The sequence below is a fragment of the Phoxinus phoxinus genome, assembly GCF_949152265.1.
Source record: "Phoxinus phoxinus genome assembly, chromosome: 13".
In the NCBI taxonomy this organism is placed as follows: domain Eukaryota; kingdom Metazoa; phylum Chordata; class Actinopteri; order Cypriniformes; family Leuciscidae; genus Phoxinus; species Phoxinus phoxinus.
In genome coordinates this window covers 30,099,375-30,122,884 of record NC_136888.1, presented here as the reverse complement: position 1 = coordinate 30,122,884, position 23,510 = coordinate 30,099,375, and the positions used below count along the sequence as shown (strand labels likewise).

The following is a 23,510-nucleotide window of genomic DNA, read 5'->3' as shown; positions in this document are numbered from 1 at the left end:
GAAATGTTTCTTGAGTACAAAATCAGCATATTAGAATGATTTCTGACAGATCATGTGACACCGAAGACTGAAGTAATGATGCTGAAAATTCAGCTCTATCACAAGAATAAATGACATTCTAAAACCTAAATTCTAAAACCTAATTCTAAACCAGTTATTTTAAATGATAATAATGTGTCACAATATGATTGGTGCAGCAAAAGAGACTTCTTTCAAAAATCTTTCCCGACCCAAACTTTCGAATGCTATTGTATGATACTGAACTGAACATTCAACAATTTGGGTTATGGACGGTCGATAATTATCCACACAAATGAGGCGTTGATAAAGTGATCAAATATAGAGAGTTTGTTAAGTTAGGTCAAGCCTGTGGTTATGCTGAGAGTGCTTAATGCTGAACTCTATTGAGAACAGGTTTAAAGGCTGTGAATGCCTTCTGCTGAGGCAGGCCATCTCACTGGCCTCTCTGTGCAGGACCGCTTTCCTTTGTGTCGCCCTACAATGGCGGCACGAGAGCGCAACCCTCGCCCAATACTCATTGTTCATCAGCCAATGGGAGCAGCCCAAAGAGAAGACTGTAGCATTTTGTGTATGCATGCAGGTGTGTTTGTGTGTATGTGTTTGTGCACGTAAAAGGAGTGTGTTCACACGTTGTTGTTTTTTACTTCTAACCCTGGTTTCTACTCCCTGACCGCATGAAAGGTGCGTCATTTAGCAGGAGAGCCAATCAGACGTCAGCTGTTTGAATTTATGCCAGGGATTTTTGGGCTTGCAAGACTTAAGTTGTGGTGGCAAAAGCCAGTGTTTTCAATCCCTAAAAAAACACTGTCCCAGTGAGACACGATGCCCTATACGCCGTCTGGGTTCTTTTGCGACCGGTTAATCCGGGAGAGAGAGAGAAAGGATGGCGAAGGATCCCTGAGCAAACCTCTCCGCTTCAGCGACCAGGACTACAACCTCCTCAAGCAGGAGTATCTCCAGAAAAAGACCCTTTTTGAGGATGAAACCTTCCCTGCCACTGTGGACTCCCTTGGCTATAAAGAGCTGGGCCACAAGTCGAGCAAAGTCAAGAACATCGTCTGGAAGCGTCCCAAGGTAGGAGGCCTGTGTGGGTTCATGTGGACTGGGACTGACATTGTGGGTGGGATGTGGAAATGGCTCATGGGATGACACAACTGATTGGACTTTCTTAAAAATAGATTTATTTGCTTATACATACACACATGCATGGGAAATGATAATGCTCAGATGGCACAGTGGGCCAAAAACTGGCTCTGATGGAGTAAGTGTATCGTAGAGGGAAAACTGGGGCTAGTTGTCACTGTTCTTCATGTGTATAGAAGCCTGGTATAGACACCGTCATTAAAGTGTTGGCTATAAAAAGCTATTTAGCAAATTCTCTGATTGTCCATTGTCCAAAAAAATGCACTTCGTTGAACATGCTTTGACCTCTTGTGACTAGATGGCCCAACAGCAAGGATAGTTTTCATACTATGTGGGGTCAGTTGTCACAATGCATATAGCATATTAAATAAGGGTATTTAATTATGAAGCACAAAGCAATTATTAACATTAACATTTCCACCCATTGTTATTATACCAAGTATTTTTCTAAAGATTTGTGTCATCTAAACCTCTTTGATCTAAACTTTACTTCAAGCACCCCCTGCGATTAGAAGTTAATATTTCAGTTATTTAACAACACATGATGTTGGTTAATGGTCAAATGACATGGAGGTAAACAAATAAGGTTTTTCATTTTGATTGTTGTTTTTTTCCCCCTCTACATTTTTACGATGTAATTATTAGCTTTTCATCAACTCATGAACCCCCCAAGGAACTCTGGCTTAGGCCAACAGATATTGTAGTAAATAAAATTACAAGTAAATTAAAATTTCACTTGACAGTCAATGATTACCCCTGAGATTAACAGGATTACCTACCAGAGATTAATACAAAATACCCATATCATGATAATTCTACGGAAAAGCTTGTTTTAATAAATTGAAAAAAATAAACGCATAATTGTGAGATAAAGTTTAAAATTAGAAATATATATCAGATTGTGATATATAGTCACAATTGTGAGGAATAAAGTCACAATTGTGAGGAATAAAGTCACATTGTTCGATATACAGTTGCAATTGTGAGAAATAAAGTCACACAGAAAGTCACAGTTGTGAAAACTGAAGTCACATTGTGAGATAAAGTCGGAATTACGAGAAGATTTTAGTCACATTGTGAGTTATAAAGTCGCAATTATTCGAAATACTCACACTGTAATATAAAAAAATAAAGAAATAGGCTAAGTTAATTTGTGAGATATAAAATCGCAATTGTGAACACTAAAGTCACATAGTGAGATATAGTCATATGGTGAGATATTAAATAAGTTGCAAGGACTTAAATCGCATTGTGATATATAAAATTGCAATTGAGAGAAATAGTCACATTGCAATATAAAAAGCCACAATTGGGAGAAATAAAGTAAATTTGTGAGATATAAAATCGCAAATGAGAAATACTTACATTGTGAGTTATAAAATCGCCCTTGCAAGAGGCAAGGTCAAAATGTGAGATATAAATCTGCAATCAAGAGAAATAGTCACATTGTAAGATAGAGTATAATGTTGCAAAAGCAGGAAATAAAGTCACATAGTGTGACACAGTCACAATTACAAGTGAAAGATGAAGTCACAATAGCAAGAAAAGAGCAATTATGAGCATAATTACAAGTAATTAATTTCACAAAGAAATACACAATTACTGTATTACTCTGAAGTGGAAACAGGCTTCCATACTTCTAGCTTAAAACCTTGTGACAACTAGTCTCTCCATCCATCTTTTCATCCAAAACATCCGAGATTGATCATATCAGTCCTTGTATCTCTCAAACTACTGTATGTGTAAAATCTGAGTTACAATCAAACACTTTGATGGCATTTGTTCTGCAGGAGATATGTGAAAACCCAGAGTTCATTGTCGGAGACGCTAGCAGGACAGATATCTGCCAGGGAGACCTGGGTAAGATGAACACTTTAACACATTAACACAATAATGTCACAGACTGTTTACACTGATATTTGGAGAGTGTTTTAATTGTTTTTAAGAGTGTCTAATTGCAGTTTTATGGCAACGAGTACCTCTCTCTGGCCCCCATTTACAGGCCAACAGTCCAGCAGGGACCCCTCCATATTGTGTTTACTCTGTTGGAAGGGAATCCAACTAGCAGCGCTTCCTATTGTTGTGACCCCATATGGGCAATAAAAGACACAAAGGTTGCTCATACATAGAGTAGATTACCAACCTGGCATGTTCCCCTGGACAATCTGAAAATGCTGAGATCAGCAGTGTACTGTAGGCCCCTGTTTTGCTGCAAATAGGTCTATATGTACAGGATATAAAGTGTTTTTGTGAAATATTATTTCTTGTGTATTTTAGGAGACTGCTGGTTGCTTGCTGCCATTGCATGTCTGACTCTGAACGACAAGCTGCTATATCGAGTTATACCTGAAGACCAGAGCTTCTCTGAAGGCTACGCTGGGATTTTCCATTTCCAGGTCTGGTGTCTTTTGAGCAAAAATAGCTTTTGAATTCATATCTTCACTACGCCTGATTTCTGTGTCTTCCTCTGTCTGTTTTCCTCCTCAGTTCTGGCGTTATGGTGACTGGGTGGATGTTGTTGTTGATGACCGTATTCCCACCTTGAACAACCAGCTGGTGTTCACCAAGTCCGCTGAAAGGAATGAATTCTGGAGTGCTCTTTTGGAAAAAGCTTATGCTAAGTAAGTATCAAGTGATTGACATTTACATCTTTTTATTTGGAGTTGGTCGGTCCTTGATATTTAAAAGCTGGAGCATCTTTTTATGGATGTGACATACCCGCAATCCTAAATATACTGTACAGTTAGAGGTTGCAAACTAAATCGTTGTAGTATTTTTGTGTCAACCCTGATATACAATATATCAGGGGGGGGGGGGGGAATGAATGTTACAGGGTTGAAAGTCAGGACAAAAATGACTAAGGCCACTAATGGCCGTTCAGACCATAGATATACATAATAAAGGCTAGATGTCTCGTCCGCGCTGCTGGCCAATGGAGGTCGACGTCCGCACCTGGCGGCCATCTTGTCACAGTCAGCTCACTCACTCGTAACATTGTTTTAATGGTGCATGTACTTTTTAAATAACCATAACTTGCTCAATTTTCTACCAATTTTCAAACGGGTTGGTTTGTTATAAACGTCAGAGATGTAGTTATGACAGTGCATACGTATGAATAATTATAATATTATATATTTCAACATGTTCAAGCATCCAGAATTATGGCCACGTTAATAACGTTTGTAAGAAACCAAACCGTTTGTGAATCCGTCAAGATTTCATTGAGATAAGAGGATTTGTGTTCGTGCAGATCACTCACCTTACATCAGGTACCACAGAGCCCGCCAGAAAGCTTGCCTGTAACAAGATGGCCACCGGGTGATGACGTTAGAGACTCCGCCGTAAGACATCTAGCCTTTATTATGTATATCTATGGTTCAGACAGAACGTATTTTTGCTGTTAAAAACGTGAGACGAAGATCAGTGGAACGACAAAAATGCGTTTTATTCAAAGTTGAACTTCTTTTAACTTGAATGCCGTGTCATGCACGAAACACTGAAAAAGACACGAGCGCAGCGGTTAAAGATGTCCGTCTAGAGCGTGTTTGCATGGAAAAACAAGGGGAAAGTAGTGCAGTGGAATGGAAAACACATTCTGTGTGAACGACCCCTTAATATGTAAATATGCACGCTAGACTATGGAAGCCTGTTTCTATCACAGAATATATTAAAAAAAATAAAAAGTTTTGCGACTTTTTATCTCACAATTTTGACTTTATTTTTTGTTTTGTTTATATCTCGGAATTCAGAATTTTTTCATATGGGGCATTTACACAACACCGTTTTCAACTAGAAACGGAAACCGTTTTGGCCGGTCATTCGTTCACGGCGTTTTGGGGGCTTGAAAACACAATATTGTTATCATCTACGAAAATAAAAAGTCAATTTTTTAAAACAGTGAAGTCATGCACACGCATATTACGTGTTCATTCTATATGTGCGTACTGTTTCTTTACAAAGTGACATCGCCAACTACTGGTCTGGCACGAATAATACAGCATATTTAGTCTTTTTCGCCGATCCGTGTGAACGTGGATCGCTCAGAATTCTTAGTTTATATCTCTTATTTTTTGCGAATAAAAGTCTGTATCACTAAATGCATGTTTTATTCAATACATTTTTTGGTACATTCCATTTCAGATTCATATTTATACACAAATTAAATCACATATTGCATTCACAAAATGATGACATCCAGACTGGATGATGTTCCCCTGTAAAACAAACATTTTTTGGTCCCTTTTCTGTTGACTACAATATAAGTAACTTTGCAACTACATGTCAACTAACTCTCATTAGAGTGTTAGTAGACTGTCTGCTTAATATCTGCCAAGTCTTTATTGTGATGGTCCTCCAACAGACACTCTACTGACTATAAGTTCAACTTCATGTCCACTTATTCTAACCCTACCAGTCTACTAATACATACTAACACTCTATAATGATATCAGTGATGGGGACACGTACACACAAATTAAGAATGACCCTAATCTTAAATGTAACATTACCTTGCACGATCAGAACTGTTCTTTGTAGCACTTCTTTTTAGTATTTTTTTCTTTCTTTTTTTAGCTAATGAATTGTATCCAATGAAACTATACAGTAACTGAAGTACAGCAGGAATTCATTTGATCATTTGTGCACAGCACCTGATCTCTTAATGTAACTTATTTGTATTCCTGTTCAGACTTCATGGCTCCTATGAGGCTCTTAAGGGTGGAAACACTGCAGAGGGAATGGAAGACTTCACCGGTGGAGTGACTGAATTCTATGAGATGAAGGAGGCACCTAAAGAGCTGTATAAGATCATGAAGAAAGCTCTGGCGAGAGGCTCCCTCATGGGCTGCTCCATTGATGTGAGTCAAGCAGAAGACATTTTCAACTTTCTTTAGTGTGTAATGTTGCTATTTGGGCATGAAAAAGGTCTGCAAAGTTACAAAGTCATTTCAAATGGAGTTATTCTCTATCAGTAAGAACTGAATCTGAACTCCCCGAAACGCCTCGATTGTAGTCATGAGATTTCTTCCTGGAAAAAAACATGTTACAATATCCCTCATCATTTAAATAATAAATTCCACGGTAATGTAAGGAGCGTGACATTTCTGAAACGCCCTGGAAGCGGTTGACCAATCACAACACACTGGTTCAGTCGACCAATCAGAGCACATTGTGCTTTTCAGAAGGAGGGGCTTCATATAGACTAAAAACTAAACGGAGAGTTACTGACGGACTGGGAAGTGAGGTGCTGCAACAATGTCAAATATGTGTTTTTAAAACATTCAAGCATTAAAACCTATACTAGTAGCCCACAAAAACAAAATCAAGACTTTGTAAAAGGGCATAATATGGCCTTTTTACAACAGTCTTGATAGTAAATATTTTTTATAAAAACAATGATAACTTTTGGTCCAAATTCTAGTATCCTACCATGAAGCAATTACATTTTTACCCACAGTCCCTGGTTCCAGCGCGCTTTGAAACTCGTACCACTACAGGTCTTGTGAAGGGTCATGCCTACTCTGTTACCGCTGTAGAGGAGGTAACACTCTCTTATTTTCTATTTCTTGTTTCTAACTTAACTCTGATAGCCTCTGCTGATAATTGTGATATGTTGTGTCTGCAGTGTAAGCAGTCCCAGCAGAAGGAGTCTCAGCAGAAGGAGTGTAAAGTGCGTCTGGTGCGTCTGCGTAACCCCTGGGGTCAGGTAGAATGGAACGGATCTTGGAGCGATAAGTGAGTATCTGCTTATACCTGAAGTTAGACCGGTTTAACCCTAAAAAGCCTTTTATATCATATTTGATATACAAATTTCGAAGGCCTCCAACATGATCAAAACTTTGCTGAATAACTAGTTGTACACAATCTCCTACATGTTTTTTGTCGTCCGATTGATAGTTTATACTTTTATTGCAATTAATAGGCCTTTTAGTATCATTCTGAAAACGTCCACCGTCAGATCGTAATACATGCGTCTTTTTTGCTGTGAAATCTTTACAGATTTTTATAAAGTAAATGTAAGAATAACTTTAATATTGTTAATATTTCAAGATGAACTGGATTGACATTATTTATGTCTACGTGATTATCCATACATTATTTTTTTTTTTAAATCATGTTATCAGATTTTTGAGGAAAAGACTATCTGACTATCATTTAATTTGACAGGCTTTACAGGGTTAAACAAATTATATTGCTATACAACTATTACAATTGTTTTTGTTTTTCTGCAGTTCAAAAGAGTGGGAAACCATCTCTAAAACTGAAAAAGAGAAACTCCAGCATCAGAATGCTGAAGATGGAGAATTCTGGTGAGTTAAAAAAATCAACAAGCAAACATATATCCTAATAATGAATTATGAGACTGATATAGACAGTATTGTAGATGAAACCAAGACCAGAAGAGGCTCCAAAGCTCTCAAGTCCATGACAAAACCAAGACCATGAAAATAATTACATATCTTTATTCACAAAGATAATTATTCACATTATTGTTGTCAACCCATAGGATGTCATTTGAGGATTTTAAGAAAAATTACACAAAAATAGAGATTTGCAACTTGACCCCTGATGCTCTGGAGGATGATAAGCTACACAAATGGACGGTGTCTGTTAACGAGGGACGCTGGATAAGAGGCTGCTCTGCAGGAGGATGCAGGAATTATCCAGGTGGGTGTGATTTTAATAAACTGATAAAAAAAAAAAAAATTGTCCCCATGGGTCCTTAAAAAATGTAGTTGTATCAAGTTTAGAAATAAAAGTCAATTTAACATCTAAGTTCTTAAATTTAGGGACAGATCATGATATGACTTAATGTTATAATTAAATTTCAAAAGGCTATGATTTAATTAAATACCAAGTTCTGTCTTGAAACTCTAGATGGCGCAGGCTGATAGGTCCTTAAAGTCCACATGAAATCAAAATTGCCCATATTTACTTTGTTTGCCTAAATTGATCGTTTTGTGGTGAACAATTCATCCATGCAAGTCAATCCACACAAAAACATTTTTTGGCTTCGTGATCTTTAATCAAAATCTGAAAATGCATCTGAAAACCCTCTGCATTGGAGGACCTTCCCTGATGACGTGGGTTTGACGATTTTGGTGTCTGCTTAACATCCGTAACCACGCCCCTCCAACTGACAGTAGACAGGCTGAATGAAACACCTACTTTTCTAGATCCAATCAGGTGCTAGTTGGAAAAAAAAGCCACGCCCACTATTTTTCCTCAGTTAGTATTCCGTTTCTCCGGACTTTAACTCAATTTGGTAGCGATCGTATCGTCATATACATAGCGCAGCTGATTGGTTGCTGTTGCATCAATAGCCAATGAGCTGCGGCTCAACATTCAGAGACTGGTAGTGTTCCTGTTAGCGGTCTGCAGCGCACTTTCAGAAGCCCTCCACCTTCCCCATCTCCACCTGTATACATTTGCCACGGGGGTTATTTCATGTATGTTACATGTGCAGTCTTACATGCTCACAAGAGCATGTCAGTAAATGTACTTGCAGTAGCAAGTCTCGGTACTTGCTCTGCAGCAGCGTAGCAGATCTATTCCACCAAGACCATATACATTAACATTGCCGTATCCATTACCAAGCCAATCATGACAGAAATGCATGTAAGTGCTGCATGTTTTAAAGTCAACACGTGGCACTGTTGCGCGTTCTACAGGCTCTCGCTTTCAGAGCAGTTTGCACCGAATAGCCCACATCGATTGCTTTCATCTACTGTTGATGAATTTTGATAATGTTTACTTTATGGTGTTTATATCATACCATTTGGCGAGGACAGTTTTGATTGCATTTCTTTTCATATGTGTAATGTAGTTAATTTTAGAAAACGTGTTTTTGTCCAAATTTGTATTATTTGAACTGTATTCATTTTATTTGTGCGGGTCTCTAAAAAAAAGTTCTTAAAAAGCTTTAGATGTGATGTTAAAATGACAACAACAAATTATTTACATTTTGATTATGATATTAATTTTTCATTTAATTTGTATAGTATCTTTCATACATTAAAATGCATCACAAAGTGCTTCAGAGGTCAAAATATAAAAAACTAAAAATAATGTCTTGCAAAAAAAACAAAACAATATTGGCTTCAACAAAGTAAACATTAATATTATTTGTGGGGTTTCCTATAGACACATTCTGGACAAATCCACAATACCGCCTGCGTCTTCTGGAGGAAGATGATGACCCCGAGGATGATGAAGTATCGTGCACTTTTGTTGTTGCTCTAATGCAGAAAAACAGACGTAGAGAACGCAAGTTGGGTGCAAATCTCTTCACTATTGGATTTTCCATCTATGAGGTATCAATGCTACTATCTTTAATCTTCAGAGAGATAATCACTAAAATTATACAAAAGCATGCAAATAGTGATAAAGATCAGGTTGATGGTGAATGCAACACTCTTTTAACTCTTTCTATTTGCCCATAGGTGCCAAAGGAGGTATGAAAATGTGAAGATCCAATGTTTGGACCCAAGGCCTGTGTATATCATGCTCATGTTCATGCAGTTTCTTTGCTCTTTTAGAACTAGTGTTGTTTTATAGATAGAATGTAAACACCTTTGGGATTGTGTCAGATTAAATTCCCTTTTTTTCTGCTGTTGTGTTTCTCTGTCTGTCAGATGCAAGGAAACAAGCAGCACATGCAGAAGGAGTTCTTCACGTCTAACTCCTCTAAGGCCCGCTCCAGGGCGTACATTAACCTGCGCGAGGTGACCCAGCGTTTCCGTCTGAGTCCAGGGGAGTATGTCATCGTTCCCTCCACGTACGAGCCCCACCTGGAAGGAGAGTTCATCCTCCGCGTCTTCTCTGAAAGGAGAAATACCTCTGAGTGAGTGAGAGCAGAAGGGATGAGAGGGCTGGTGCTTTTTTTATATTATTGTACTATGTAAATTTATCCTCACAAAGCAAAAGAAAACATATTTTCTTAAGTATTTTTGTCAGAAAATATATCGGAACATCCATAAACAGGATGAATAAATTGAATAAAATAAAATAAAATAAATAATATTTTTTTCTAATAACTAATTTAATTAAAAGGAAATTAAATATATATATTCTCGGAAAAAAAAAAGAAAAAAAAAAAGTGCTCTCAACCAAAATAAAAATGCTGGTTGAGAGCACGTTCACACAGAATGCGTTTCTCACTCCGTTGTGCAGCTTTATTATTGTTTTTTTATGTAAACGTGCTAGACGGACGATTTTTTGACAATTTGCGCTGCTGTCTCCTGTCTTTTACAGCATTGCACGCATGACACGTTTTAGAAATGCGGAGCCGCTTCTCAAGAAATGTAACAAAAATAAATAAATAGTAATAAAAAATATACATACACTCTTTGTAGTGCAAATTAAAATGATAAAACCTTTACATCTAGTAGACATACAGTATAGCCTACTTGAAGTATTTTCTTCCTCACAAAAGTAAACAGTTTAACTAAAAGTGTTCTCAATATAATACTGAACAATGTACCAACATAAATAATAATAATAAAATATAATATTTTGGGGTTTTATGTTTATAAACTACAGAGAACGTCATCGTCAGAGGTTATTTAAGCCAAATTCTAGTCGTGTTTACCGCACGTTTTCACAACCGGTCAAACAAAGATGTTTTCTGGGAATGTTCCCTATTTTTATTTTGGAGTTTTATTTTCTAACCATGTAAACTACCGGTAATTAAAACGTTGCAGATGATAAATTATGCTCGCACACACTCGGTCTCTCTCGCGAACTGTCGAGCGCGCTATCTGTCTCTCTCGTGCGCTGACGACGCTCGCTTCGCTTTTGTCCAGTCCGGCACCTCGAAAAACACACACACACACACACACACACACACACACACACACACACACACACACACACACACCAGAGAAAAAAGTTTGCAGTTCCTATGGCGGAGAGAGAGCCTGATCGGATGAAAACCGCTTCAGTGAACTCAATTATAGTAACGGCGCATTTTATTGTCAGTAACGGTAACTGCGTTGTAACGGAGGAAACAGTAATTAGTTTGATTACTCGTTGCTGAAAAAAATAACGCAGTTTATTTATAACGCCGTTATTCCCATCACTGCTCATTATTTAAATTTAGTTAATAATTTTTTTGTAAAAAAGTTACATAGTGCACCTTTAAATTATGGCAACGATTTGGGAATTAATTAGCACCACGTTATCTATATATTTCTTTGTCATGTAAGGTGCTCCGTAAAAATTAACTCTGTAACGCTCATCCTAATTTTTCTGGTGTTTGCTTTTTTATAGTTGTTTGTAAGTACTCTGTTACGTTAAATTGTGTCGTAGGTGAAGAACTTCTGAAACATCTGGCTGGAAAGCAGCTGTTACAGAAGTTAATACTCATGTCAGTGGGTGCAAAAGGGCGCTTTAAATCCTCACCAAAATATATTTGATGTACAAAGACTGTGGTGTTGTAGTAATGGGGTCGTGGTTATATTATCACAAGAATACCAAGGTAGTTTCATAGTAGTTAACTTTACAGAAGGGACGGGAAACAATTGGGAAAGGGGGTGGAGAAAACCACAAGGACAAAAATTTAATGACAATTTGATTTGTAGAGCTGGAAGAAATCGGCCCCAGTTCGAGGCTGTAATGGAATCTTTTTTAGGACAAGCAACAGCACATTTTGGGATCCTCCGGTAAACATTCCCTTTCAGTTCTGACCCAGTCTTGCCGCACAGTTAAACTTCAGCTACAAGGAAGACACGGATACTCGAAGGATTGACGAAGGTCTCCAAGGAATACTGATGATGCTGCAGGTCAAGCCCTGATGACAAGGATTCACAGTATTTTAATAAGAATCATGTCATGATTTCCAGTTTCTTGCTGTGGCCTAAATGTAAATTAATCACTGGCCCAGTGATAATCACTGTAACCATTAATCAAACATAAAAAAATAATAATAATTTTACATGCAGAGAATTAACTTTAACATTTATCATTAATAATATTTTGAGGTAATCCTATTTTAAAGATTATTTACACATGGTAAGTATAAGTAACTTCTAATCAGTTATCACAGAAAAAAGGCACGTATGTTTATATGGCTGATGTTTGTAAAAGTGCTCATTTGGCTATTTATCAAAAGGGGTTAAAAGACAGGAAAGACACACTATATGGGAAAAAAACAAAGGCTCCCAAAAGATATTTGATGTCTGATGCTGTCTACTATGGTGACAAGTGTTTGTTGGTTTCTTCTCAGGGAGATAGAGAACAGGATTGAAGCTGATCATCCAGTGGTAAGTTCTTGATCATTTAGAAATGATTGAAATCTGAGTTCAGCTAAGACGTTCCTTTATTTCAAATAGTACCAAACCGCTAACCATAAGTACTGGACTCGGCTGAAAGTATTGAAGGCAGATATTGCAACAACTTATAATTAAAAATGGATAAAATCCCATAGACTGAACTATAAAGAGAAATTTGAGACCTAGAGACAAGACATTCTTAAGAATGAAGTTCTTAGCTGATATTTTCTTATTTTCTCACTCACGAATAAAGTTACGAATATTTTATATTACCAAAAACATTAACTTTTTTCTTTCTTAAAAATCATCATAAGAAACATCTCAAAGTTAGGATAAACTCCAAATTGTCCAAAAGTGAGATGTTTAATTAATTTATTGGGTTGTTTTAAAATATTAAATGTGCGGTAAGCGATTTCTGAGAAACACAGTTGAAAGTGGATCGGACCGAGCAGCACAACACACTTGTAGCCAATCAGCAGCAGGGGGCGTGTCCTCTCATGATGGGGGAGGAGAGAGTGAGAAAGATTTGAAGAAAGACTGTTGAAAGAGAGATGGCTCAGAGACATTACAAAAGAGAAAAGTTCAGAGGAAAATTACTGAAAACAGAAGGGTTTGATCAGGGTTTTAGGACCCGCACTACTATTAGAAAAGCTTTCCAGCGCTGGAGAGACCAAAGGCCTGAAAACAGACGCCGAGGTTGCGTTGTCATTGGTTTTGCTGTGTTTCACAGAACCAATATATGCTGTTGTTGTAATGTTAGCTATAGGACAGTTTTGAGTGTCATTGTTTGTCTGGAGCTGCTGGGGACTAACAACCAACTCTTGCTTGTATATACTCTTGTGTACGGTATGTTAATTTTTTGTTCTTCCTTGTCGTTCGTTAATCTTATTTTTTGCAAAGCATTATTTTGCTTCGCCTCAGCTTTTATAAATTGAGATCCAATCTTGCATTGCGTGTTCGTGCATTTTGGGGGTGGAGCAATGAAGAGAGGGGTGTGTGTGTTTAAGTTGATTTCAAATATCAACAATGTTTCTCAGAAATTGCTCACTGCACCTTTAAGCATTGCAACATAACATTAGTGACATATCATACATATACTCTTAAGAATACTCTTAAGTGACACTTTTAATCATGATTATGCATTACGTGACATTTAGCTGAAATCAAAATTTAATAACAATTCTACAAAAACGCATCTTCGGCAAGAACTGCCATATGAGATAACACCAAAGCTTGTCATATTGTTCTTAAATTCTTCAAATATTTCAGAACTTCTTAAGAATATGTTAAAGAATTGCACATTTAAAAAATAAATAATAATAATTCTAAAAAATATCTTCTTTTTTGAATGAAGTTTTGTGGATCGGGATGGACTCTTTTAACCACCTAACTATTCTCTTACAACAACCCATGAACACTTTAGCAACTATATAGTAACACAATAAAAAACGCTCAGAAATATGTTGCTTGGCTAGGGGATTTCACACATGCAAGCATTTTAAATATAAAATATTTCAGTTCATTCTCTTATTTCACAAAATTTTATTTGACTTTTATTTTGAAGGGCGGCCCGTTCACACCAAGGACACTAAGTATAACGATAATGCTAAAGATATACTTTTAAAAATCATTATAAATGTAAAAGAACAGTAGAGTCCACACCACAATGTGTCGTCAACTACGATAATGACAGAGAAATAGTTGGAATAATTTTCCTAGTGTTTTTCTTTCCAGCTGATGAATAAAAAAACATTGACAGCCAATCAGAATCCACAAAACTGCACAAAACACTTATAATAAACAGAACAATATCATCCGTTGGTGGACGCTAATGTAGATATCTTTATAGTAATCATTCTTGGTGTAAACAGCTTTGTAGAGGCTTCAAATTTTTTATTTATTTTTTTATCTAAAAGTGATCAGATTCTTTAGCTACTCACACAATGAAAATGCGAGAATATATTCAGTTCTGACGTGTAATTTACAACTGCCATGTCTGATCAGCCGGCTCCAGCTTCAACTGGGGAAGATAATGAGGAGGACCAGCAGTTCCTGTCCATTTTCCAGCAGATCGCGGGGGACGTGAGTACTGGGGAGCCACTGAGCGCTGGGGGGAGTGTGAGTATGGAGGTGGGGTGGGACTGGTAATTGGCCATGCCAGTGGTAACAATGGTAACTGCAATATCATTACTGTTTTACTTTTCCGTAATAAACACCACACCTGGCTTTCTGTTTATTCTTATATATTGCAGCAAATGGAGATCTCAGCCAATGAACTCAAAGATGTCTTGAACAAGGTGGTGTCTAAATGTACGTATCTTTGAATGATCGTTTCTGGGTTAAGTTTTTCTGTATACTGCCTTCAAGAAACTATCTGCTATTTACAGACAAAGACATACAGACTGAGGGCTTCAGTCGAGAGAACTGTAGAAGCATGATCGCCCTCATGGATGTATCCTTTGTATCAAGATTGCATGTCTGTTTTCATGATTTCAGATGTTTCAGATTTCATTAAGGCAGAGGTGATAGTGTAGAATATTGCAAGCAAAGTTTTCTTAATCCTCATCGCACAGATGGACGGGACAGGAAGACTTAACCTACAAGAGTTTAAACAGTTGTGGAACAAAATCAAACAGTGGCAGGTTTGTCCTCATTCTTTCCCCATGCACACACTCACCGGCCACTTTATTAGGTACACCTGTGCGACTGCTCATTTATGCATATATCTAATCAGCCAATCACATGGGAGTAACTCAATGTATTTAGGCATGTTGAAATGGTCAAGATGATCCGCTGAAGTTCAAACTGAGCATCAGAAAGGGGATATAAGTGAGTTTGAACGTGGCATGGTTGTTGATGCCAGACGGACCGGTCTGAGTATTTCAGAAACTGATGATCTACTGGGATTTTCACACGTAACCATCTCTAGAGTTTACAGAGAATGATCAGAAAAAGAGGAAATATCCAGTGAACGGCAGTTCTGTGGCTGAAAATGTCTTGTTGATATCAGAGGAGAATTGTTCGAGACTGGTTCAGCGGATAGAAAGGACACAGTAACTCAAATAAGCACTCGCTACAACTGAGGTCTGCAGAAGAGCATCTCTGAACACACAACAATCTCTGAACACACAACAATCTCTGAACACACAACAATCTCTGAACACACAACTATCTCTGAACACACAACTATCTCTGAACACACAACTATCTCTGAACACACAACAATCTCTGAACACACAACAATCTCTGAACACACAACAATCTCTGAACACACAACAATCTCTGAACACACAACTATCTCTGAACACACAACTATCTCTGAACACACAACAATCTCTGAACACACAACAATCTCTGAACACACAACAATCTCTGAACACACAACAATCTCTGAACACACGACAATCTCTGAACACACGACAATCTCTGAACACACAACAATCTCTCAACACACAACAATCTCTCAACACACAATACTCTCTGAACACACAACACGTCCAGCCTTGAAGCAGAGGGACTGCAGCAGCAGAAGACACACCGGTGACACTCCTGTCAGATAAGAAAAGGAAACTGAGGCTACAATTCACACAAGCTCACCAAGATTGAGCAATACAAGATTGGAAAAACGTTGCCTGATCTGATGAATCTTGATTTCTGCTGTGACGTTCAGATGCGGTCAGAATTTGGGGTAAACAACATGAAAGCATGGATGCATCCTGCCTTGTATCAACGGTTCAGGCCGGTGCTGCTGTAATGTTGTGAGAGATATTTTGGGCCAATTGAGCATCGTTTAAATTCCACCTCAATGAGTTCACTAAACTCAAACGGTCTTCAGTCTCCTGATCTCAATCCAATAGAGCATCACTGGGATGTGGAGGAACGGGAGATTTGCATCATGGATGTGCAGCCACAAATCTGCAGCAACTGTGTGATGCTTTCATGTCAATAGTGACTAAAATCTCTGAGGGATGTGTCCAGCACCTTGTTGAATCTGTGCCAAGAAGAATTAAGGCAGTTCTGAAGACAAAAGGGGTCCAGCCCGGTACTAGCATGGTGTACCTAATAAAGTGGCAGGTGAGTGTATAACAATGATTGCTGCACAGATTGACTTTATGGATTTTATCTGCAGGGAATCTTTAAGCGCTATGACTTTGATCACATTGGCACTATCAGCAGCTATGAGATGAGAAACGCCATCAATGATGCAGGTGAGAAGGTTTTCATGCGTTTCCACTGTAAGCGGATCTGTTCTCATGTTGAAGAACATTTGACTAGACTAACACTAATGGACTTGTCACTGTACAGTCACGTGTCTTGTTTGCCACTCAGGGTTTCGTCTGAATAACCAGCTGTACGACATCGTCACCATGCGCTACGCCAATGATAACATGAACGTGGACTTTGACAGTTTCGTCAGCTGTCTTGTACGACTGGAGGGGATGTTCAGTAAGTTGCTAAATGAACTGCAAACACATCTCTTTCACTGGTAAATAGTACAACTAATAATAGTAATAGGAAGTGGTGCCATTTTAAGCTGGTCACTTTTTATGTTAAACAATACCTTACATTATTTTGCTTCTACAATATGTGACCCTGGATCACAAAACCATTCATAACTCGCACTGGTATATTTGTGGCAATAGCCAACAATACAGTGTATGGGTCAAAATGATCATTTTTTTCTTTTATGCCGAAAATCATTAGGATATTAAGTAAAGATCATGTTCCATGAAGATATTTTGTAAATTTCCTACCGTAAATATATAAAAAATATATTTTTGTGAGTGAATGCAGCACAATCGTGAACATAAATGCACAACTTTAAAGGAGATTTTCTCAATGTTTCGATTTTTTTTTTGCACCCTCAGATTCCAGATTTTCATAGTTGTATCTCGGCCAAATATTGTCCTATCCTAACAAACCATACATCAATGGAAAGCTTATTTATTCAGCTTTCATTTGATGTATAAATCTCAATTTCATAAAATTGACCCATGTGACTGGTTTTGTGGTCCAGGGTCACATATATTAAGTTTGTGATAGTAAGTTTGGCATGTTATACAGGTTCATCATGCCTTGTAATAAATCATGCTTTAAAAACAACAAAAACATTTCTCTTTCAAAGCATTTTGTCAACCCTGTTATATTCAAAATGCCTTGGGACTGAAAATCAGTACAAAATGACAGATTATAGCCTTAGCAAACAAATATCATCATAACATTTCCTGCAGTCAATATTCTTGTGGCTTGTGCCATATTTATTTTCGGTAAAACATTGCTGACTGATCACTGACTTTTTCTCCCCTCATTACAGAGTTGAACTATTGAGCTTGATAAGGCCAATTTAATTTTAAACAATGAAATAATATTAAATATGATTTTAGAAAGACTATTTTAAAAAAGTTCCACTGCCTCATGTGTGGCCACATTTTATAAATTCGTTCTCTTTGGTTTTTGTTCAGTAGTCACCAGCCTGTACTAATTCATTCCCTGGTTATGTAGTGCAATGTAGTCATGATTTAATTTTTCAAGCATTTTTTTTTTTAAATTGAACTTCTTTAGCACTAAAAGTTATCTAAATAAGATGACTAAGTTCAATATCCAGTCAAAACATCAGTAAGTCATCATGGGGAACACGCACAAGAGCCGCTTCCTGAAAATGATCCAACAACACAATACGTGCCATTTTAGTAAAAATATTTCATTTAAATGTGAGTAACAATTGATTTGGGGCTTGTGTATGCTAATACTCATGCAACATACATGTGTGCTGTCTGAAGTGAACCTGTTCTCTTTGTAGGAGCATTCCAGGCCTTCGATCGAGGTGGAGATGGCACCATCAGGCTTAATGTACTGGAGGTGAGCGATCTCAAGATGTAATGTAACAATGTCCTAAGCTTCAAACGCCAAAAGCCTTCCTTTTAAAGCTGTAGGTTAGCAGATTACAAAATGTTAAACCGCTATTTCAATTTCTCCAGTGGCTCCAGCTAACCATGTATGCCTAGACCTACGGATCCAGGCGAGCCCAGACTCGGCAAGGACCAGAACTACCAGCTTTTACCTCAACACTCAATGTGCCAGACTACTGTTACCTCTTTCTCTGTACCTCAGCCCACATCGAACACCAGCTCGAGAAACTTTACACGATTACTTCAGTTGTATTAGGGATTTTCATGATGGGTGAAATGAGTAATAGTGTTATAGACCGATGTCATTTTTTTTTTTTTTGTCAGATTGCGGAGGAAACGTTTTCAGGGGCGTTGTGCACAAGCGACTTTTGAGGCACGTCATTGTAATTTTTAGCATGATTTCTGGTTTTCTGTTGTAATTCGTTCCTCAAAGTCGTCATTCTATTCACATGAACATTTAGTTTGTCTACACTGGTGCTACAGACAACCTCAACCAGCCTCAAAACATGCTAATTTACATGACGCTGAGATTTCTCTTTGCCATATGCTTATGGACCTAATATATATAACGGATTATATAAAACCATAACACTAGATTCAGACAAGAACAAGTAGATTCGGATATATAATTCTTGACAATTTTGGGTATTCGCATAACGAATGATGATTCAATTTGACCATTCACACTGAAACACAATCCAGATTTGATTCCGATTTCACACCACATGTGGATGTGGTTCGGATCAGGTTTGTTAATATTGTGTTTCATGTGAGGTCAGACTACAAAAACAAACTTTTTGGATACGCCAACAAAGTCTCATCTTGATGTTTCCATTAGCATTATTTTTTTCTCTTCTAATATTCTTCTTGCTCTCTGGCATCTGACACAAACTCTTTTCATAATACTACCACTCTCTCTCATTCAGCTTTCTTAAAGAATGTCTTTCCATATTTACCCAGATGTACTCTTTACATGCATCCCAGCTTTACATTTTGTTCCCATTTGGTACTATCAAAATCCATAAAAACAAAGCAGGGCCATGTAGATGGTCCTTGTTGTTTCAAATCCGGGTGGTTTTGTTTTGTAAGTTAACATAATAGGGAATGAAAAACACGATGAACCAGGTGAGGAAACAATCATTGGAGGAGAATCATCAGGGAACATCCCAGAACTCATGATGGATGGCAGGATTCAAGGTCTTCATTTCATTACTGTGGGCAAAGACATGGGTCGGTCCTAGGCTTTTTTCGTTTTTGTGCTTGACCCCCATTTAACCTTTTGTTCAAATGAGTGTACTGACTTCACCCGTTTAACAAAATTAATCATTGTGTAGTTCTTGGTTGAAGTGCTTTCCCAGGAAAAACAAGAATTCTGTTTTTTTTTAAAAGCCTAATTATATAAACATAAGCATAAAGTGCCAATTACAAAATAAAATTGGGAATTTTTTTCTTTTTCAACAAAGCTTTATATTACACAAGCTCTTTATTTCACCATTCATTTTATATCTGGTTAGCGATGTTTTTCAGCCTTGTTACAAAATTTGGGTCTCAGCATTTAATACACTGTTATGTGATATTACATTCTAGAAATAATTAAACATATTCCATAAATGCAAGAACTTATTAGTTTGACAATTTTTCACACAATAACACTGGTAACGGTTGCATGGTTCAGCTTGACGAATGAAGTCACCAGTAAAATATGTAATGTTTAAAACTATTTTTATGCCATTTCAATTTTGTTAGATAATAGTTTATCTATAGTTCTCTAATAAGCCTTTATTACTTGATTTGCAGTTTATTCATTATCCCTTGGTTTCACAGACAAGGTTCAAGGCTAGTCCCAGACTAAAATGCATGTTTGAGCCGTTTTAACTGAAAGCAACTTACACTGATATATCTTAAAATATATCAGTGCCATTGTTTTGTCTCAAGATGCACACCAGTAATATTCTTTTCTAATGCATATTTATAAAAGCTACTTGTATGTCCTAATTAAACAGTCCTAATTAAACAGCCCTAATCCTGGCTTAATCTAAACCAGGCCTAAAAGTGTGAAGTACTATACTGAGATATAACCTCGATGAAAGCAAATTTCCCCTAAGGATGAAAGAAACTGACACAATAGCACAGTTATGTATATATATTTTTTTAATTCTGCTTGTTTCAATAGCGTGTGTACAAAATGTCTATAAAGATTTAATAGTATTTGAGATCAACAAGTGTGAGAAACTTGGGAATACCAGGCAAGAGGTTGGCAGCAATCTCTCCTCAGCAACACACAACTATAGCAAAGAGCTGAGATGCATTTCAAAGGCTATGACTGGGTGGGAAAACAAGCTGTATCTTCATCCAGAATGATATAACTTAACAAAAAGAAACGAAAAAAGAAAAACCCTAGAGTGAGCCAACACTTCAGGGGCAGTCAGGAGAGTTCAAACCGGTTTCAACTGACAGGAGATAGTGCCGTTACTCCATATAAAATCTTACATCCGAGACCATGTTAGGATATTAAGATGTCAATAAATGTTTGCAGTTACACCAAGTTTGGTTTTGGTTTGTAATCGGGCTGAGGATTACAGGAAGTGAAGTAATACGCACCCGACTGCACAAAAACACCTCCCATGTTTATCGCCCCCTACAACTTTCATTCTCACACAGAAAAATAAAGGTACTTTCCACTGCAACGAGGACCCTCCTGTACTTTCATAAAACTACAAATCTCATCTTCACGACTGCCACAAAATACTGTGAAGAAAATATATAAGAACAAACTTCTTCGCTACAGAAAAATATGGAAAACAAAATTGTCGTCTTGTGTCTTCTTGTACACACGGTCATAAAACACATTTGCGTGTTCTCAAAGGCTTACGCACACCAACTGTCACGTTTCAGTCTCGGTCAACAGCACAGCAAACATCTCAACTGCAGTCTCGAGTCACAGCACACCTGAATCCGTCAACTTTGCTTCATTGACGAGCAACCACAGAGAAACCAAAAAAGAAGAAGAAATGGATTCAACCACTCAAACTACTATATTAAAGGATCAATTAAAAGAAAGAAAAATCACCAGAAACAACTAAAATAGTTTTTATTTGGAAACCAGATTAAGATGTAAAAGTGTCCCCGTTGTCAAGTGTGTATCGCCGTGACAACACAAACAAACAGAGCGATACAACTTGAGGAAGATGTGTCCTTCATTAAAAAAAAAAAACTAAAATCTAGTTGCTTGACAAGTCTCACGCTTTCTTAAATCACTCCACATCATAACGTCTCTAAACTTAGACCGCACACACACAACAGTGAGCTACACGTGTTTGCTGAGGGAGCTGCCGCACCTCTGTTGCGGTCCCGGTACCCAAGCGTTTCCCACAGTTTCTGTCTTCATTTGGTCGGTAAATCTCAGATCTGATGATGACAGACATGTAGAAGCATCTGACACAAAAATCAATCCCTTCCAGGAGAGTATCAGAGCAATGCCACGTCCGTATAAAAGAACTGAGCATGTTTCACACTTCAGATAGAAGTGAAAGAGAAGAGACAAATCAAAAACACTTCGAGATACCAATCACATCCACTTAGAGAAGGGCACATTTTCTTCTTTTTGTTTGAATTAACAGTAACACTTGTACGTCTTTTCTGTTTACTACATAAAACGAATTTCTGAGCGATTAAAATCATCCATTATTATTTCAACTGTGGCATCAGCATCATCTAAGTGGCAGTTGTTGGTATCCGATGGGTCATATAAAAAAGGGCTCCTCTGGTGAGGGCTGAATGAGACATTCCCAATATGGGAAAAGAGGAGACTGTCTGTGATAATCCATTGGCCCCTCATGGCTCCATTTTACTGTCGTCCTCAGCATGTTTCTGCATGTGACAATGCACTGCCTACAAAGACAAGAGTCACGTCAATGTTTTATCATTTTTTTCATAAAATAACTTGTTTTTCTCTCTATATAACTACACACATTGTACCGTTCATAAGCTTGGGGTTGGTACGATTTTTACATGTTTTTGAAAGAAGTCTCTTCTGCTCATCAAGGCTGCATTTATTTGATCAAAAATACAGTAAAAACAGTAACATTGTGAAATATTATTATAAATTTAAGAAAGAATGCACAGATCTAATATACTGTTACACATCCGATTTGCTCCCAACTGTTTATATTTGCATATGACCATTAAGCAGTGACTCAAATGTGTAAGAATTTGAACCAAGCTAATTTATTTCTCACAAATGTTCAACACGCACACACAAGTTTATATGCACATAAATTGTCAGAATATCCATTCAATAGTATATATATATATATACACACACACAGTTGAATTGATATTCTTACAATTATATATTTAAGTGATATACAGCGCGCCAATTGAAGAGTGTGCTGTGGGCACAGTATAACAACTCATTTGAACCACGTTTTTAATCATAAAACCATGATAAATAAAATAGATTTTTTTTTTGCATTACGGTAGTGAAAATTGGGAGGAAAATGTGGTTAACTGTCATGAAAATAAATTGTACTCTGTCATTCTTTTTGTAATATTTTCTAGTTTTTTTAGCCAATTATATTTCTGATGCAGCAGATTGAAGAATTTACGGCAAATGACAGCAGAGTGTTGAACGACATTTTGTTGGTGGTACATGAATGGTAGCTTACAGAAAGCCGTTACAGGTGTACAAATTACCCTTTGCGGTACAACTTAAGAATTGTCGTGTGTGAAAGTGAATAAGAGTGCCGTAAAGCTGCCGTACCTGCTTGGAGCCGTTGCGTGTGGTGAAGTATGTGTCGCAGCTCCTCCAGCGGCATTTGAATGTCTGCTGTGCTGGGCTGGTGTGGTCGTTCAGCAGGTGCTGCTGCAGGTGCTCCATCACGCCAAAGATCAGGGTACAACCGTACCACTGTAAAGAGTCATGTGACAGATATTAACTGGCATCAGGAATAGCTTCCAATCACATTATATGTCATGAGCTCAGTTTTTACCCAGCAGCGGTGGTTCTGAATCAGGTTCAATTTAACAGCTCTCACGCTCCCATCATAGCAGCCTGTGTAGATCTGCAACAGACAAATCATCACCACCTCTTTTAAAAAAAAGTTTACTCAATCAATGCTTGTAAATCTGTATGAAAATAAAATGATGGGACCTGCTCTTAGATCCC

General features: G+C 37.6%; 2 protein-coding genes across 5 annotated transcripts in view; one reads left to right on the top strand and one right to left on the bottom strand.

Moving 5' to 3' along the window:
- Window positions 1-532: 532 nt before the first annotated feature.
- Window positions 533-19,371, top strand: capn3a (calpain 3a, (p94)). Of its 2 annotated transcripts, XM_079632969.1 has the most exons (22): window positions 533-601; window positions 703-1,095; window positions 2,955-3,024; window positions 3,442-3,560; window positions 3,652-3,785; window positions 5,852-6,020; window positions 6,620-6,703; window positions 6,788-6,897; window positions 7,395-7,472; window positions 7,670-7,830; window positions 9,307-9,476; window positions 9,606-9,617; window positions 9,798-10,006; window positions 12,389-12,425; window positions 14,439-14,516; window positions 14,687-14,744; window positions 14,822-14,886; window positions 15,008-15,076; window positions 16,564-16,642; window positions 16,764-16,880; window positions 18,235-18,293; window positions 18,413-19,371. In XM_079632969.1, exons 2-22 carry the CDS (start codon window positions 844-846, stop codon window positions 18,437-18,439), a joined length of 2,157 nt encoding a protein of 718 aa, XP_079489095.1. In that variant the 5' UTR covers window positions 533-601; window positions 703-843; the 3' UTR covers window positions 18,440-19,371. The 2 variants fall into 2 exon arrangements, with proteins under 2 accessions (XP_079489095.1, XP_079489094.1); XM_079632968.1 differs by lacking the exon at window positions 533-601 and having other exon boundaries at window positions 612-1,095.
- Window positions 18,467-23,510, bottom strand: part of znf106a (zinc finger protein 106a) — a 23,815-nt gene continuing 18,771 nt past the window's right edge. For 2 of the 3 annotated variants that reach the window (XM_079632963.1, XM_079632964.1), the window contains exons 21-23: window positions 23,335-23,406; window positions 23,106-23,252; window positions 18,467-22,234 (exon numbers count right to left, since the gene is read on the bottom strand). In XM_079632963.1, the coding sequence (XP_079489089.1) occupies window positions 22,178-22,234; window positions 23,106-23,252; window positions 23,335-23,406 (276 nt within the window). In that variant the 3' untranslated portion in view covers window positions 18,467-22,177. The remainder of the gene's footprint in view (window positions 22,235-23,105; window positions 23,253-23,334; window positions 23,407-23,510) is intronic. The other variant, XM_079632965.1, reaches the window with a different exon arrangement.

Excerpts from the sequence above, each read along its gene's own strand:
- capn3a (XM_079632969.1), top strand. The coding sequence starts at position 844 with ATGCCCTATACGCCGTCTGGGTTCTTTTGCGACCGGTTAATCCGGGAG. Across the intron at positions 6,898-7,394 it reads AACGGATCTTGGAGCGATAA|TTCAAAAGAGTGGGAAACCA; the intron begins GTGAGTATCTGC and ends GTTTTTCTGCAG. Across the intron at positions 16,881-18,234 it reads ACGACTGGAGGGGATGTTCA|GAGCATTCCAGGCCTTCGAT; the intron begins GTAAGTTGCTAA and ends TTCTCTTTGTAG.